The sequence below is a fragment of the Rhinoraja longicauda genome, chromosome 29 (genome assembly GCF_053455715.1).
Source record: "Rhinoraja longicauda isolate Sanriku21f chromosome 29, sRhiLon1.1, whole genome shotgun sequence".
Taxonomy (NCBI): domain Eukaryota; kingdom Metazoa; phylum Chordata; class Chondrichthyes; order Rajiformes; family Arhynchobatidae; genus Rhinoraja; species Rhinoraja longicauda.
The window spans coordinates 5,376,824-5,396,269 of NC_135981.1; the positions used below are offsets into that span (position 1 = coordinate 5,376,824).

General features: G+C 40.9%; 1 protein-coding gene across 3 annotated transcripts in view; it reads right to left on the reverse strand.

Moving 5' to 3' along the window:
- Nucleotides 1-19,446, reverse strand: part of LOC144607836 (F-box/LRR-repeat protein 20) — a 109,356-nt gene continuing 89,910 nt past the window's right edge. For 2 of the 3 annotated variants that reach the window (XM_078424962.1, XM_078424961.1), the window contains exons 10-15: nucleotides 18,443-18,573; nucleotides 17,775-17,835; nucleotides 16,827-16,871; nucleotides 13,161-13,217; nucleotides 10,395-10,607; nucleotides 1-8,179 (exon numbers count right to left, since the gene is read on the reverse strand). In XM_078424962.1, the coding sequence (XP_078281088.1) occupies nucleotides 8,072-8,179; nucleotides 10,395-10,607; nucleotides 13,161-13,217; nucleotides 16,827-16,871; nucleotides 17,775-17,835; nucleotides 18,443-18,573 (615 nt within the window). In that variant the 3' untranslated portion in view covers nucleotides 1-8,071. The remainder of the gene's footprint in view (nucleotides 8,180-10,394; nucleotides 10,608-13,160; nucleotides 13,218-16,826; nucleotides 16,872-17,774; nucleotides 17,836-18,442; nucleotides 18,574-19,446) is intronic. The other variant, XR_013549143.1, reaches the window with a different exon arrangement.

Below are 19,446 nucleotides of genomic sequence, written 5' to 3' on the forward strand. Positions count from 1 at the left end.
ATTACAATATAATTGGAATACAGTATGTACAACACAGGTTTATATATAATATATATATATATATATATATAGGGATGGAACAAGATTTCAACCTATTTACCAAATGTAATATTTAAATGTAACACAGTTTTCTTTAAAGCTAAAACACAAATTGTCAGATTATTTCTCATTGGTAAGGCCTGTATAGACTTTGCTGCAATGACCCGATCCCCTTGTTATTGAGAAATGAAACAGACACCTATCTGCCTATGTTTCATGGTAGTGGTTGAAATTAGATGAAATATAAAAGACAAAAAGGGAGAACTGTTCAGAAAATTACACACATGGAAACGATCAGAGGCGTCAAGACTAGCAGACTTTAAAATCACAGGTTAACTTTGGTATCTAAATCCATGGATGGTCCACGGGGCGTATACTCACCAACCATAAAGAAGGGAGGTCCTCGTTGTCTCACTTTAGTTTAGCAATAGGGAATGACCTTTCAACATCATCTTGCTAGGGACCATACAGGCCTCAATGGAAGCCTATGCTGGACCTGGTTTTTGTTTGCAGCTCTATCCTCAATGGGGAAAATAAAAACACATGAAAAACTGTTGTGGAGAAAGATAGTTCTACACTTTTATATACGCTCCAACCACTGACATCACTGAAGTGCAGCATCCTCTCCTCAAGACAGTGGTGCTGGAACGAAAACGCTCCAAGAATCTTGTACGACAACTAATGACATCAATCTCTCACATAATTTATAAACAGAATAATCTTGATGATTGACAATTTAAGGCCGCACATCACCCTATAGTTTTTGTTTTTTCGGGGGGGGGGGGGGGGGATTTTTCTCCTTTTTACAAAATATGTACATTCTTAAAATGATTTTTCTTCAAGTAGCTTTTACCTTGCATAAATAAAATGAACTGCACGTTTCATTGGACATATTAAAACAATCAATGCTTTAGCTCCTGGGGTTATGCCGGAGTTTAAAAAACGTAATAATTTTTCTTCTGATCAGCTTTACACTTTCATTCACTCTGCATTGCCAAATTTGCTTTGTTACTGCACTCGATACCTCTTGTTAAGCTTGTACCAGAGTTGAGGTTTAACCACATTTGTGTGTGTACTGACAAGCCTTGCTCAGATTTATAATCTTAAATCTGACTTTTATTTGCTAATGCACCCCACCTACCTGGCCTAAAGGTTCAAATTACTTTGAATTACAGTTCCCCACCAAAATGCCCAATAAGCCAACGCAAGCACCTCACCATCAATCCCAATTTTTTCACATAACAACCTCTTTTGGGGTTTTGTGGTTGTTTATGGTGGGGACAGAGGAAGGTTGGAGAGAAGAAGAAAATTAGGTATTTATTCACAAAATGCTGGAGTAACTCAGCAGGTCAGGCAGTATCTCAGGAGAGAAGGAATGGGTGACGTTTCGGGCCGAGACCCTTCTTCAGACTGCGAAAATGAGAGTCTATTCCACTGAACACGAGAATTGAAAACTCAAAGCAACCAAGAACCTCAGCGGGGATCAATCATACCTAGAGTCACAGGCTAAACCAACATTGACTGCCTTTGCTTGCGATGATGCCAATCAACAACACAGAGCTTTTTGATTAATTAATCCAGTTTTAATATCATTTGAGATTATATTTTTGCACCCATTTAACTGGCCCAACAACCGCTGAAGTTTGAAGCGGGTTTTTAAAAAGTCAGTAAATCCTTACATTTTCCACAGAAGACATGAAAATATTTTTAGATATTAAAAGGTGCACACCTAGATGCAGTCATCGTGCAGAATGCATTAACATCACTGCTTTAGATCTTGCTTTAAGAAGATTCCAAAGCAAATGCACTGGTATTTCAAAAGTGGAAGCGAGTTGGTTTGCAATCTCACATCAGGCCAACCATTCCCCAACGCTTAATCTTAAAATGTCTAACCTAAAAATGCTGCAACATCAGTAGATCAACGCCAAGCCATCACCCCAAAGAAGATAACTACCAGGCTGAATACAGGATACACTGGACAACTGAGATTTAACAGTTGAAGACCAGGACTAAAACCAACTCGGTAGCTTGGGCTAATTTGTGTAAATTTAACGGTGAGCAAATGCGTATCCTGCATAAAGTGCAGTATAGGCAAATCACATTGAAGAACTCCTGCTACATTAAAATTGATAATATGCCTTATCAGGTCATGTCAACAGAGCATTCTGCTATATTAATGCAATATTGTATATCATATGCTCAGAAAGCTGTCAAATTAACACTGAACTGAAAAGATATTTAGTTGTACTTCAAGTCTTGCAAAGTGTGCAATTCATAATATTCACACAACTTCAAAAAAAAAGCTTCATCTGCTGAGAGGCACATGGACGCCATTCTCCAATACTATGCAACCCACCACCTGGCCACTTCATCCTAAATCCTCCAGATCTGCAACTATTTTTACCGACACAAAACAAAAATGGGTTACCATTTTTCAACCATCCTACACAACTATCCACTGTGGCCCTTTGCTTGTTCTTAAACAACAGCAGCAATTCATAATGTTGAAGCAACAGTCCCACTGGTGGAGAGAAAACTCCCTTTGTTTCTGTGAACGAACAGAGTGGCAAACTATAACCATTTTAATTAAAAGACGACATAGATTGCCACTTCACATGTGGAGATATGGGGGTGGAGGCATAGTGGTTGTGTTACAACATTAGCAATCCAGAGGCATGGACTAATGCTCAAGGGGATTCAAAGAGCTAGGTAATTTAAGGTCAATAGAACCCGTCAGTAGTGATTGTCCTAACAATTCAGGTTGGTGAGGAAACCCAAATTAGTTTGTTCATGACTGCGTGACCACAATAATGGATTTGATTTAAAATGACCTCTGAAGTGTCTACACCAAGCTACCATTGTCCAAAAATGCTATCAAGAAAGTAGCGCACTACTGCACTCAGGGCAATTAGGGGTGGGCACTAAACTCTTGGTCTTGACGGCAAAATCCACATCCCAGGTACAGACAAAAACTGGAAATGCCACTTTCTATAGTGCACAGAAAAATAAAATAACCTCCTTGCATCAAGATCCACTACAGCCTACCAGGGCACCTACAGCGATAGTCAGCTGTACTGATGAGCACAATACTGTCCAGACATGCATGGAGGCCAGGCAGATGTTGGCAATCCCAATGCAATAGTCCCGATGTAACTGCATCATATTAATATGCCAAGAGAATTGGAAAATTACCACTTCTGTCAAAGTCTCGTCTCAAATTGCCAATATCCATATCGTTCACTGGGGTCTATTTCACGTTTAAAAGTTCCCTTGCATCAAGTTGCTTGGCTAAATATCAACTGGCAGATATAACCGTCAATGTTCCCCTTCTTTAGTCCCTTTTTCGTGGCTGTCCCATCACAATTGTATGCCTTGTCCTAACCAACCTCAGTGAGGCCTCCCATGCAAGTAGGATTTCAGTGTCGTTTGTGACCATGAGGTCTTTGATGGTCATTTTTTCAAATACTTTGATGCTATCTCCCTGGATGTCTTACCCAATATGGTGGAAAGACAAACTTCACTCCAAGGGATGTACGACAGATCCCCATAAAAACAAGGTTTGCGTTGGTCAAGTACAGCAACACCACTTTAGAGTTGGCCCATGCCAATTGATGTTTGGGGTGTAGTAATGAGACTTGCAGACTGCGACCAAGTAGATGTACCTATTGACTTTGCAGGCCGACCCACCTACACTTTTGATATCAAAGGATGTGCGCCTGATGCACATGTGGGGAAGCATTTCGTTTAGTTTAGAGATACAGCATGGAAACAGGCCCTTCGGCCCGCGCCGACCAGGGATCCCCGCACATTAACACTATCCTACACACTTGGGACAATTTACACGTATACCAAGCCAATTTACCTACAATCCTGTGTGTCTTTGGAGTGTCATACTTGTCTGCACTGGGTTCATAAGGAGAATGTCTTGGTTCCAATTAGTTCATCCAAGCTACATTAACAAAATGATTTATTTTCTAAATTTCATACCCCAGAAGTGACCAAACACATTTTATTTAACGTCCAAGTTCCAAAATCTATTAGATACCAATAATGGGTACATCCACTAAATCAACCACTGCTACTTCCACATCAGATTGCTATTAATCTAGATACTAATGAAGCAAGAGAATTGTTTGAGGTGTAAAATTGAGGACTGCATAGAACAGGGCTTAATCCCTTCAGCTGAGAGGTTAACATCTAGAGCGCACAAATTTAAGACAATAAGTAAAAGGAAAAAGTTGAAGAAAGTTGCATCATCTGACCAATGGTCTTTTACTTATAGTTCAATAAGGTGATTATGGGCCAAAACTCTCATCACAAAAGAACCTGGATGAGAATTTCACCTGCTCCGAAGTAAAGGGGAAGAATTGGATGGAATTGGTCTCAGTGGATTTTTCAGCTGGCATGGATGTGGACATGATGACCTCCGCCTATACCATTTTTCTACGCACAGCCTTTCAGCTGCTGGCTTCATCAACCAAAAATAATCTAAATCTGTTTCCCTTACTCTAGCTGGGATATCGAGTCAAGACCAAAACAGACCACCGCAAGAAAGCTACAGCGAACACGCACCGCAAACGGGACAACAAAATCATGCACGAGATGTCAAACACAATGCCACAGAGAAAGGTGGCGAGCAGAAACTCACCAGTGTTAGAATAGAGACCAACAGCCACTGTAAGCTATCAATATCTACACGTTTGTCAGATAACTCTTGAATGTTACTCAGAAAGAAACAAACAAGTCAACAGCTTTCGATGAATAGCCTGAGGAGCAATAGGCTGTTGGTGCCTGTTAGAGGTAACAAGGGGAACATACAAGGTGTATTCATTTAGTTCCCAAGGCACTGACAACTATATGGAAATCTGCAGGGTCATTGAAAAGAAAAAGATATCAGGGTTTAACAAATCACTGATCAAGCAAAAATTCAACACCTGTCTTGTGCTCATTCAGTTTAATGCCATCAAAACTGAAGCCATCAGCCTGAACAAGCTAGCTGTTTCTCTCTCCAAACATTCTACCAAACCCAAGAATTTCCAGCATTCTCCTTCTTTATTTCTGATTGTATCAAGTCCCAGAATCAATTAAGGAAAATGTTATACTGGGAATCAAACAAAGTCATGTTACTTTTAACTGGATGTTGACTAATTCTCCTGGAACTTTCCTTTGGAGGAAATGTTGATTAATAGGATGAGACAGAGTTGTTAACAAGTTGTTGCAAGTCGAATCACACAGACATTAAACATTTTCTGCTGATGTGTTATGAATGTGGCATGCAAGTCAGCTGTTCTTGCAAATCAGCTGTCAATACAAATAGCGGTTGCTTAAAGGACAGTCAGCTGAAAGGCATTTGCAATAGGCAATACCAAGAAAAGGGAAGAATAAAGATGAACTGATAAGTTTCTGCAAGGAAAGCCAGCTGTACAGGAAGCAACCCAAAAATAAGTCAAAAGCAACAGGAACAGAGTCTATGGTTGAGAAAAGGCAGGACCAGAGGAAGAATCTAGAAAAACTGGTCTGCCAGACTGTTTGCCTCGATCAGCTGCCATTGCTTTGGGGAAAGATGACAAGCTTTGGCCTCCTGCCAAAGATATGGCAGCTACTAGGAAGCAGCTTTGAGCAAACTTCCATTGCATTCGCTTTTAAAGGAACAATGTTATTGAATGGAAAGGGAACAAAGGTAATTAGCCTTTTAAACAACTTTGCTGTTTAAAAAAAAAGACTGACTGAATAGCAAAGCAGAAAATAAATATATTAAAAGGAAACCCGTACATCAATAATAATAGGCAAGTCGCAGAAAAACTGATTTTTATCTTCATTTTACCATTACTTCCATCTGGCGTGTACAACTGTTGGGATACACATCTACAACAATAAATTAATTAATTACACAGCTACTATCTCTTCTTGTGTATTTGGTTTGTAATTTTTTTCGAAGAGGGACTGGGTTCAATGACCTTCACACATATCATGGCCTGTCCCATTCCCTGGAGTCAATGGGATGGATATTTGCTGAAAGTTGCATGCACTAAACATGCAATGGCTCTGCATTGTACTAGCTTTCCAAACTTGTTTCATTGGCTTCAATGGAACTTAAATCCCGAAGAAGAATTCAACATGCACCATCTACAATTCTGCCAATTGCCAATTCAGCATGTGAAGGTGACAGATTTCCACCCCTTGGGCCTTTGCAGTCAGAAGCAACTTGAATGAAATGATAACAATCCCGGAGTCACTGCTAAAATTGCTGAGCCATAAATACAGAGACAGCTCTGGCAATTACTCCTCCACAGGCCAGTCCAAGTCTTATTTCCTCGTGTAACCATATCTCAAAATGATCCCCACGAACAAAATGTTTATGGATCCAATGGCGAGAGGTCAAACTTTTTAAAAAAATGTTAAATGCTTAAATGTATAATTGAATGTTTTCAAGAAACGTTCAAGAATAATAATTCAGGAATGCAGAACTGATTTCAGAACTTCAAGCAAGTGCCTGCAAGCTCGGTTAAAAATATAAAGAATGAATACATGAACACATGAATCGTTTTCGTCCTCGCTCTTTCCCACGTCCAAAATAAAATTGAAAACATTTTTTAAAAACCTTTTACATTTTTCACATTTTAATTCTTAACATTTACCTCTAACCCTCCAACATCTGGTATGTTTTAGATCTCCGAGAACACAACTTGAACACATTGGTAGGTTGTTAGTGTTTTATCTGAAACAAGATAGGGACTGTTTGACATTGGGTTACATAGAATGAGGCAGGCAAATCATGAGAAATGTTACAATTTCATTTCTGAATGTTTGGAACTACAGAAATCGTTAGCCACTTCTGACACTCTGAACCACTGAAGAACTGACGCACATGAAAAACACACAGGGTTAAGATGCATCATGAACTGACTGTATTGCACAATAAGGCAATAGGGCTTAAAAAAAATCCACCCATTCTTGTAAACAAGCACAGAGAAAACCCTATCAGTTCTCCAATGGTCCAGTAAGTTTATCCAACCAGGTATATTATTCCCCATCTGTACTCAGTCTACCAACATCAAAATGGTAAAAGGGGGTTTATAAAATTAACTAAATAATCATTGAATGGAATTTCAACTTGGGCTCCTGATCTAAATTTATATCCATCAGTTCTACCTAAACAGGACAAATGAAGATGGAATTGTGATAGAATGCACCATATTGCACTGCACCCACCCCCAATCCTAATTGTGCTCAAAACACCAATGTCAACATATGGTCACACCTTACTTCAACAGTGGACGGTTGTGCGTGGTACTGAAGGCATCCATTAACCTGAGGAACCATACTCCATGTGTTCGGGTGGAGAGACCACTGACTCAAACATTTCACAAGAAACAAAAATATTCAGCGTATCTCAAGAAAACAAATTACCTTGATGCTACAGGATGCAGGCCTGTAGCACAGGACAAGCTGTGCAAGACAGCAGAAATAGTGAGCTGCACAGCCTAAAATACCAGCTGATGGCCTCTTTTCCAGGGAAGGAATGACAGTCGGTTTGGACCAACAAGAAACTCTTGTGCAAAACTTTCACAGGCCAACGTGCCACGAATTCCGTGTTACAATTCCCTTCCTTTTCCATGGAGAAAGACCAGTGGGCAAAAGGGTTAGTGCACAGTTTAATGTGGTTATGTCTCACATCACGTGTGTGTTGGCAGGTTGCATTATATTTTTCAGATGCGGGTATGTAAAGAATTTCCCCCACTGCAACACATGGAATCTAATTTTTTTCCCTCAAAAATCCAAAAAAATAAATTATCCGTGTTCTTGGGAAAATCTGAATTGAATGATACAGTGACGAGACTAATACATATCTGCACACACAGACATGGGCATCACAGGTGCTGCCTGGTAACTGTGCGATCAGTCATAGCCACAGTGATTGGACAGCCCTTACTGTACAGTCTCACAATGCACCAGGATCACCACTGACGACGTGTTCAATCGCCTCCATTGCAATGTTCTATAAATAGATTTGGGCTGGGCAAAGTTGGTGTCATAGAACAATGCAGCACTTGCAGAAACGTTGGCGACCACCACTCACTGATGCAGGAGGCGTCACTGGAGCAAAGTAAGCATGGACTTTGATGTTCGGTAAGTGAGTCTGCAATTAAAGAGAAAAGGGACAGATCAAACTTGTGCCAATAAAACAGCCAACGTCAGCAAAGCCTCGTCCCACCCCGTACATTCCTCCTTCCTATACCCGTCCGGCACAAGGTACAGAAGCTTGAAAGCATGCACCACCAGATGCAGAAACCGCCTCGTCTCCTCTGTCATCAGGTTGGTCTTCCAAAACTAGGGTACTGTCCGATGCACCTCTACCTCATTGTGGACATAGAAAATAGGTGCAGTAGGCCATTCGGCCCTTCGAGCCTGCACCGCCATTCAATATGATCATGGCTGATCATCCAGCTCAGTAACCTGTACCTGCCTTCTCTCCATACCCCCGGATCCCTTTAGCCACAAGGGCCACATCTAACTCCCTCTTAAATATAGCCAATGAACTGGCCTCAACTACCTTCTGTGGCAGAGAATTCCACAGACTCACCACTCTCTGTGTGAAGAAATGTTTTCTCATCTCGGTCCTAAAAGACTTCCCCCTTATCCTTAACCTGTGACCCCTGGTTCTGGACTTCCCCAACATCGGGAAAAATCTTCCCGCATCTAGCCTCTCCAACCACTTAAATTTTTATGTTTCTATAAGATCCCCCCTCATTGTAGCACATCAGTTCCATAGATGAAGTCCAATGTTATGAACTATAGTCTAAACACTGGATCTTCCCCTTTCCTCTGTCCATTGTACTTGAGTTTGCCTTGGTTATAATCATGGAAAGGGCGGCACGGTAGCGCAGCGGTAGAGTTGCTGCTTTACAGCGAATGCAGCGCCGGAGACTCAGGTTCGATCCTGACTACGGGTGCTGCACTGTAAGGAGTTTGTACGTTCTCCCCGTGACCTGCGTGGGTTTTCTCCGAGATCTTCGGTTTCCTCCCACACTCCAAAGACGTACAGGTATGTAGGTTAATTGGCTGGGTAAATGTAAAAAATTGTCCCTAGTGGGTGTAGGATAGTGTTAATGTGCGGGGATCGCTGGGCGGCACGGACTTGGTGGGCCGAAAAGGCCTGTTTCCGGCTGTATATATATGATATGATATGATATGATATATCTGATCTGATTGGATAGAATGCAAAGCTTTTCACTGCACCTCAGTAGAAGTGCCCATAATAATAAACCTAAAGCTCGAATCAGACAAGTACAAAAAATTGCCACAGCCTTTTCCAAACATATCCTTTAAGGCTCAATGTTACCAGTTAATTTGTATATTGTATGCACATTCACACACTTACAAGACATTTTAGATTGAACTGAGAAAAATGTCTCTGCCACAAAAGGCACTCTGGCTTAGTGTACACAAGGTGATGATAGATTTCTAGACACAAAAAGCATAGGGTGGCATAAGAAGAAATGTGGCACTGAGATGGAGGACCAGCCACAATCATACCGAATGGCAACACAAGCTTGAAGGGCTGAATGGCCCGTTTCCACACTTATTTTCCTTTTTTTCACATTTCTACATCTTTAAGAAGCTCCTTTAAACCCTAACTCTGACCAGTCCTAATTCACTTTAAACGCAATACCAAATTTGTTAACTAGATGCCCCAGGACATTTTGCAATGTTAACGTTGCTACATAAATTCAAGTAGTTCTTTTAAAAATGTATAGTATAAGATCTCTTAACTACCTTGCTGCAGATGAGTGTCACTATCCGATTGAGCATAGAACAGTGAAGTACACAAACAGCTCTTTGACCCACAATGTCTATACCAATGTTAGTAACTTAGTGATATGAAATATTTACTTCAAAATATTACTGATCAGTTAATTTGTGAATAGGATACTGGTTTGCCCTTGTCTCCCAGCATTTTGACTTCTTTCATTTATATTGCTTAACTCAGACAGCTATTTACAGTGTTCAGATAAAACTCCTTTAACACAACCATCTGCAGCTACAACCTCCCCCTTCTCGTATCTCCAACACATCAATTAACAGCAGTAGGACGGATTGGGACATTATAACTGGACAGCACCCATACTCTAACATAGACACGAGTAGAAGTCAAATCCCTCGGACAGAACTATATGTTCCAAAGACGTACAGGTATGTAGGTTAATTGGCTGGGTAAAATGTAAAATGTAAAAATTGTCCCTAGGGTGTAGGATAGTGTTAATGTACGGGGATCGCTGGGCGGCATGGACTTGGAGGGCCGAAAAGGCCTGTTTCCGGCTGTATATATATGATATGATATGATATATGCTTACTCGGAGTCTCTTGATCCCAGCACGTGTTATCTGTTGACAATCGTACAGCTCTATCCTCTCCAGACTGTGACAGTTCTTTAGATGCTCCAGCGAGGCGTCTGTGATCAGCGGGCAATTATCCAATTCTATCACTTCCAATCTGTCATGAGCACAGGCCCCATTCCCAAGATGGCGGATACCGTCGTCAGTGATCAATTCACAGTGAGACAAACTCTGCAGAGGGGAAAATTGCACTGTGAACAACTTATATTCAATGCTTTCGACACAAGTTCCAGAAAGCAACTGAAATGAGAAAATAGATTAGAGCAGGAATTGATTTGGGGCAGCACAGTAGCACAGCGGTAGAGTTGCTGCCTTACAGCGCCAGAGGCCCGGGTTCGATCCTGACCGCAGGTGCTGTCTGTATGGTTTGTCCATTCTCCCTGCGACTGTGTGGGCTTTCTCCGGATGCTCCGGTTTCCTCCCGCATTCCAAAGATGCACAGGTTTATAGGTTAACTGGCTTTGGTAAGCTGCAGAAATTGCCCCTAGTGTGTGTAGGTTAGTGCACAGGTGATCACTGGTTGGTGTGGACTTAGTGGGCTGGAGGGCCTGTTTCCGTGCTGTTTCTGCAACTCTAAAGTGAAAGCACGATCACTCTAAAAGGAGTTGAAAAGAAGAGTTGAGGAATAGAGGAGAGGCAGAAGAAATTAGGGGAGGAATTCAGAGAGTGGGATTCAGGTAGCGAGAGAAGGGGTGGTGTACATCTTGTGGCCTGAGTATTTCAGTGGATCACTGGCCAGTTTGAGGCCTGGGACGGATGTTAATGGGATACAGCCAGGATTTGAACTAACTTTTAAATCTTATCCCAAAGCACAAGCCCCTTTAATGCAGAAATAATAGTTTTCTTCTACAATCTGAGATTTGGTTTTCTACCAAATGAAGGTTTCCTGCAAAAGATGTTTAGTCACATTCCAATCATTTCAGAACGTTCTGCCTTCCGGCAGCTGTTGTCCATGGGAAAGCAGCAAAAAGCAGACATCAGATTCTAAAACTCAGTAGCTGAGAAAACCGTGAGCCAGAGAAAGGCAAAGTGACTAGGAAAACTGAGATCATAAAAACTGCAGAAAAGACTGCATTTGGTAAACAGGACCACAAGAGCAAAACCATAGAGCAGAGCAAAATTACAGGGACAGCAAAGAAGAAAAAAAAATATCTTGAAATTTGTCAGTGAAATTTACAGTATTTGCGGGTTTTGTAATATATGTTTCTTAGACCACCAGGGGGCGCCGCACGATGGCCGCGCCGCACGATGGCCGCCTCGCCTACAGTCTGTCTGTCCTTTTCAAACTCTTTTTGTAATTTTTGGTAAGTTTTAAAAGTTTGTGTAAATGTTCTCAATTACAGAGTTGAAGCATAGATTTTCAGAGAAGAGTTGGAGATTCAATTTCTGCTGATTGGTCGATATGAATTAAATTGGACACAAAAGGCAGACGTGTTAATATTTCAAGTTGAGAGTACTTCAATGTAGATGGCAAAACAGCTTGAAGTACCAGTGAATTTACAAAGGTTGGACCAGCAAGCCCACAGCCCAGTTGGTTGTAGTCTTGGCTTGACAAGTGGCTAGAAGCTTATCATTGTTCTTTCTCAGACAGTTTCACACAATGGAGGAGCCATCAAATATATTTCATGGGAAAGAATGCAGGCAGAGGCAAGAAGAAAAGGCAAAGGAGTAAAACAGTACTAATACATGGCAACATTTTGTCAACTTGCAAATGGGGAGAACCCCCCCCCCCAATTTACTTAACTATCAATCTTTTAAACAAAGTAACTGTTCGAGGATCCAGCTCATTACATGTTATTTGGACAGAATGCAAGTGACAACAGATGTCAGATATTTGATTAAAGGAGTTGGCAAGCAAAGGGTAGGTGCTAACTATCTTTCACAATAGCAAACCTGGAACAAGGGTCCTTGGCTCAAAATTAGAGATAGGTTAATTTGGAATGATATCAGAACCATTTTCGTTCAGAGTAGTAGAAATCTGAAACTCAAAACACTGGGCCTGGACACAACTGCAAAGTTCCTAAACTGAGAGAGAGCTGCACAGGGGCACAGCAGTGTAGTTGCTGCCTTACGGCACCAGCAACCCGGTTTCGATCCTGACTATGGGCGCTGTCTGTACAGAGTTGGTACATTCTCCCTTTGACCCTGTGGGTTTTCTCCGGGTGCTCCGGTTTCTTTCCACATCCCAACGACATACTGGCTTGGTAGGTTAATTAATAATAATAATAATAATGTATTTTATTTATATAGCGCTTTTCATATACTCAAAGACGCTTTACGCTTCTGAAAATTGTTCCCAGTGTGTAGGATAGTGTTAGTGCATGGGTGATCTCTTGTCGGCGGGGACTCAGTGGGCCAAAGAGTTTGTTTCCACGCGATATCTCTAAAGTCTAAAGTTGTCCATTCAGCAAGGACATTAACAGTGATTGAAGTTTGCAGTTAGAGAGAGTCAGAACCAAACTGAATAGTGACCAGACACGACACGGTGAATGGGGACGCAAGAGAATAGAGATGTTTGGAATTTGGAGCAACAATCAATCTGCTGGAGGAACTCAGCTAGGGTAGGGTGGGAGAATGACTTGGTGAGTGGGTACAGTCCTGATGCAGGGTTTTGACCCAAAATGTCTGCCTTTCCTTTACCCCACAGAGGCTGGGTTACCCACTGAGTTCCTCCAGCACAATGTTTGTTGACACAGTCACTACCTGCTCCCTGTTTCTACTCACCAGCACTTGGAGCCGTGGACAGTAAATAGAAAGCTGAATTAAAGTATTGTCTGTAATCTGCAAGAGAAAAATAAGAAAATAATGCAAATGACTGAATATGGGGTACTGAGATCTATTGCATCAGCAGTTCAAATAAATAGCTACCACGTTTTGAGACAGGGAGGTAAAACTGCAATCATTTGGCTACCATCACTTGGTGTATTAAAATATACTTACATGCCAATATGACATGATAGTAAAGTATTTAGACTATGCCTAAACAGAATATACGTGCATAATGTGTCCAGACATCAGCCTCCCAATGCCATCATATACTTCAAGGATGTCCAGGTTTTAGTTACCAGATTTCCAATTAGCATCCCGGGAGAGAAGGAATGGGTGACATTTCGGGTCGAGACCCTAACGTCACCCATTCCTTCTCTCCCGAGATGCTGCATGACCCACCGAGTTACTCCAGCATTTTGTGTCTATCTTTGATTTTAACCAGCATCTGCAGGTTTTTTTTCCCTAAACAGTTGAGAGTTGGTGTCTTAAGCAGATGAAAACTCACCCCGCCTCAAAATCTTATGGAAAGAATAATCCGAGTCTTAGATCAGAGACAGGAACTCATGAAGTACAAACTTAGTCAAGAGTCCCCATCTTCAGGAAAGGGAAAGAGGATAGGAAAAATAAACTAATTGTTACAGGGCACACATGACAAGCTGCGAATTCAATTAACAGCTTTAATGCACAAGTGCGTTAAAGAAACAAAAAGATATGAAGTGCACAAACAGAATTTCACATCGTTCTATAGATTTCACTGAAGTGTTTATTTTTCCACTGAGCTAATGGTTTGCCATTTTGTCACTTCCCAAAATTAAAGCCCAACTGCACCATTCACCAAAAATGTGATTTTTTTTGTGATGAATACAAGATAAATATCAAAAGCCACAGAACTCAACAGCCTGCCTTTCCTTGGAAATGAACAGTCTTATTTTAATATAAAAAGTATCACAAGCTACAAAATTATATCAATTTTTTTCTAGGAAAAGCAATAGATACCAAGGTCATGACAAAGAGAGTCATAGTCAGTCATACGACTCAGAAACAGGGCCTTTGGCCCAATTTGCCCACACCGACCAAGATACCCCATCTACACTCATTCCACTTGTCTGCACTTGGCCTATAACCCTCTGTTCCCCTACTGGTTCCTATTAAATCTTTCTCCCTCACCTCAAAATTATGTCCTCTAGTTTCTGGTTCCAACTCTGGAAAAAGGTAGTGTGCATTCACCCTGTTCAAATCAATTGAAATGAACAGGATTGCACCATATATCAGCGTTGAGAGGCCTAAAATAGTAATTCTGGACCCTCAACACAAGGAATTAAGCAATCAAAATGTATATTTTGAAAGGAACTGCACATGCTGGTTAATGTGGACATCCCCATCCTTTTTCTCCCAAGATGCTGCCTGACCCGCTGAGCTACTCCAGCACTTTGCGCCTATCTTCGAGTTAATCAAACACATGGATGATGTGCTATTTAGGGAGTCAGTATTTCTGCACTGATACATGTGATACTGGCATTACTCAATGATCACCAGCTAAAGGTCAGTGCACTCCACCCATTATCTGTTTCTTTGGGATAAGCTTCATAGTCCCATAGTATCTGATAGCAGTATTTGTGTTTAGTTTTCACCCGAGAATCTGTGGCTAAAGTTACATCACAAATGCAACTAGTGTAGGAAAATAACTGCAGATCAGTCTGAAGAAGGGTCTCGACCTGAAATGTCACCCATTCCTTCTCTCCTGAGATGTTGCCTGACCCGCTGAGTTACTCTAGCTTTTTGAGATCACAAATGCAATTAAGTCAGTCAAACGATTTACATCGCACTGAGCAAAGCTGCACACAGCCAGTTCCAACCATAGAAGACGAAGCAAATGAAAAGAGAGACAGGAAGAACGACCATTGTTTTATTCAAGCAGGAAGGGGAAGAAAGCAAAGACTTGGCATCAGATTTGCTAGATGCCTCCTGGGAATAAAATAAACTAGACTTCATTCTTTCGCCATGGTTATAGCAGGTTTATTCCTGATCCTAGAGTTTAAAACCAACTCAAACTCCAAACTAAAATATTATATGGCAGAAGTCTCAGTTACAAGAACATTGGTGCATAAGACCATTTGATCATTTCACCATTTCACCCCTTAAGCCAATTCTGTCATCCAATTAGCACATGGTTGCTCCAAGCCAACTCTCCATCCTATCCCTGTAATACTTGATTCCCTTGCTGGGTTAAAAATATTCAAGATTTCATCCTCTACAGCTTCCAGAGGCAAGAGAAGGAAAACATGCTTAGCATTTCATACACGAGAGTACCATCCAATCACATTTTACTACAGCTTTCTGCAATTTTTCTCAATATTGGAAACTGTTTTATCATTCTCCCTTCCAATGAAAAACACTTTATATTTTCCCCCACGTTATATTTAACTGGTCAACTTTCTACCCATTCATTTAATATTAATGACACCCCCCCCCCCCCCCAAAAAAAAAGTTATAACTTGTATATGCTCAACTCCATTTTAGGCAGAATCGGGACACTTGGATAAGGCAGCAAAGTTCTTGGTGAGCAGGCACAAGACAAGTCCCATCCTGCCCCATTTCCAACATGCTAATGTTGATCAAATTGAAGACTCAAATACAGCTTAATCAATCTCCTTCCTGTCAACACATGGTGGAAAAATAATCATGAATTGTTATAACAATTCTTGCTTGTTCATAGCTCCACTATGCCTTTACTGGATGCATAGAAAACAATTCATAGTCCCATTCACCTCTATTCACCTTATATAACAGTTCATTTCTTTCTTTCAAATGCCTAACCAATTCCCTCATACTCTCAAAGTTCTCATACTTCATTTCCTCATTCAGTCTGTAATTGTTGAACTTCACATTACATCCATGTCCAATGTTCTTCCAATTCATTACTTCCAATTCATGCTAAACAATTATAACGTGAAACAAATTTTTACTGAAAGGCCTGGATAGAGTGGATGTAGAGGGGATGTCTCCACTCGTGGGAGAGTCTAGGGCCAGAGGGCAGAGCCTCAGAATAAAAGGACATACCTTTAGAAAGGAGATGAGGAGGAATTTCTTTAGTCAGAGGGTGGTGAATCTGTGGAATTTATTACCACAGTTCGCTGTGGAAGTCAAGTCTTAGGGTATTTTAAAGTAGAGATTGAAAAGATTCTTGATTCGTAAAGGTGTCAAAGGTTATGTGGAGAAAGCAGGATAATGGGTTTGAGAGGGAAAGATAGATTAGCCATGATTGAATAGAGTAGACGACTCGATGGGCTGAATGGCCTAATTCTGCTCCTAACTTATGAACTTGGTAGTTACACCTCTGGTTGGGATTTCATAGTCTCAGCTTTCCTTCATGGAAGCAAACCTAGGCACATATTTAACATCACCTTCACGTTAAAACATGGTGTCAAAGGATGGTTAATACCAAAATCTGACATAACACGATTAATCACTGAAGGGTTTTCAACCTGAAACATTAACTTTGTTTCTCTTTCAACACCACAGATGCTGCCTGATCTGCAGGGTAATTTCTGCTTTAAAAATATATTCACCATTCGTTATAAAGAACAAAGAAAGTAAAAACAATACAAAGAGCACATTCACCTGAACACACTCTTCCAGGTCCATCTTCTCAAGCTCATGGCAATTCTGCAAAGAATAACAGGATATATTTTTTTAAATTTTCTAATTGCCTCTTTCTCATACTGCTCAGCTGCGTTTTGGCTGCAACGGTTAGATCTTTTGTGGAATTGGCAACTGGACATTGAATTATTTTAGCAAATCAGAATTTCAGCAAAGAAAACCTGATCTGCTCTAAAGCTTTAGGTAAGCTGCAGAACCAGTAGCCTTAATTGATTCACATTTTTTCCCCACTCCTCCCTGGATAAATGTTTGGTGCAAATTGCCAACCGCAATACTTTTCTCCAAGGTTGATTGATTTCAACAATGCTCTTGTTATAAACGCTGCAAAACAAAAAAGTATTTGTGACCTCAGTTGACTTGATGTACTCTGCAAGACTGTGCACTTAATAATAATCATAATAATACATTTATTTTATATAGCGCTTTTCAAGATACTCAAAGACGCTTTACAAAGCAAACAAGACATAAAAACAAACAAAAGATTTGTCCTGACGGAGAAGCGGCGAACAAATAGCGCCAGCGTCCTCTCACGTCAGGGTCCGGCAGTAAACAATGAAGAACACAAGACACACAATTACAATTTAACACAAACAACCATCACAGTGATTGCTCCAGGCACACCCTCACTGTGATGGAAGGCAAAGAAAAGTCTTATCTCCTCCTCATTCTTCTCCCGTGGTCAGGCAGTCAAACTGCTGCCTCGAGGCGATCGAGGCTCCCGACTTTTGAAGCCCCCGCCGGGCGATGGAAATGCCCAGGCCGAGCCGAGCAGGCCGATGAAGGTTCTAAGCCCCCACCGGGCGACGGAAAGTGCCGTGGCCGAGCCACTTCTCATGAGCTATTACCCTCCAGCCTTGCAAAATATCAATTCAATGCACAAGGTTGCTGCCAGGTTATTGGTCCACTTACTCGGGCTAGCGTGGTAAATCCCACATCTGTTAACTGCGAACATCTAGCAATCTCTAATATTCTGAAAAATAAAATCAGAAGTCATTAAAGTTGTGAATATTTGTCCAGCAATCTCACCATTTTATCCTTTGATATCTTGGGCATTTTGGATCATCATCATATATATAAATATACACACACACACACACACAATCACCACAAGAGAAGCATGTACCATTTCTAAAAAATTGTCCACTGTGACAAATGGGGACTGGGATGCTTGTCAAATTGCCAAATAAATGGCAATAATAATAAATGAGAATAATAAAAAATAATAAAAGTCGTTTTCTTTACTTTGTCCTTAATTTAAGTCATGTTGCTTCAATAAATAACAGTAATGTGTTTTTTTATCCTGTAGGATAAAGCTGTACTCGTCAGAGTTAGTATAATATTCTTTCTGGAATTTTCAGTTTAAAACAAGAATCTATCGTATAGTGCAACAATGAGATCAGTCTATCCAAAATGTCGTTCCATAATGCAAGTCATGTTCAATGCACACAGCTGACAAACTCCCTACCGTGCCAGTGAAAATGGTTGCCAGAGAATGGAGGCAAGTATGCAAGGAAGTATAACATATTAGTCACACCTCAGCCATGTACACACAGAAGTGGCCACTGCTTCATGCCTACCTAAGTCGAATGCAATTCTGTCCCAATGCATTCAAAATAGCATCAGTGATGTTACTACAGCCAGAGACACAGAGTGACTGCAGTTTATGGCATCCTCTGCAAATCGTTATCAGCCCCTCGTCTGTGATCTGCTGCAAAAGAAAATCACAACGAAAGTAAAATTTTATAGGGATATTTGAGGTGGTCATGTGATACAATGCTGTGCCACAGGTGGTTCAACAGCTTCCTGATCGTCACTCACTGGAGGTGGCAGCAGGGAAAATCAAACCGCAGTACAACGTAGCCATTTCCCTTCACTTCTTGACTGTCAGATTCCAGAGGAATAAAGCATCCCCCCTTTGGACAGCACACAATGTTAGAGACAGACGAAAGGAAATGAAATAAAGTGGGCAGAACGGAGGAGAGAAGAATCTCGGAGCTGGGAGAGAAACATTAAATGGACTTTACAGACCTCCATCCCCGAAAACTACACTTCAAAAGGTTTGAAATGCAGCTGACTTCATTGGGCAAAGTTATAACCTATCATCCAGGTAAATGAGAATGGAGGGAAGTGGTTGAAGTGGGCTAGGAATTAAAGGAATCATATGCAGATGTGTTGGATAAAACACCTTTTTATTACTGCCAAGAGCTTTGATCTTCCTACTGGTAATGAGAGCTAAAATATTATGACATTCATACAATGACAAGGCTTGGAAACACAAATTATACTCAGTTGGAGGATTGCACGCACAGTAAACTGCGATTACACATTTATAACTAAAAAAAGATCAACCATTAAGATGGGCCTCACAGACTAAGAAATTTAAGACTTGAAGATTTGAGATGCGGATTTGAAATGATTCAATGTGCTCGAAGGGCCGAATGGCCTACTCCTGCACCTATTGCCTATTGTGCTTCAAATGGGAGATTACTGCAATGTACAGTGGCTGGAGAATACGGCATTTATATATTTTTTTAAGTTGAGGGTGAAGGAAAGAAATACTTTCACCTACATGTTTCAAGGT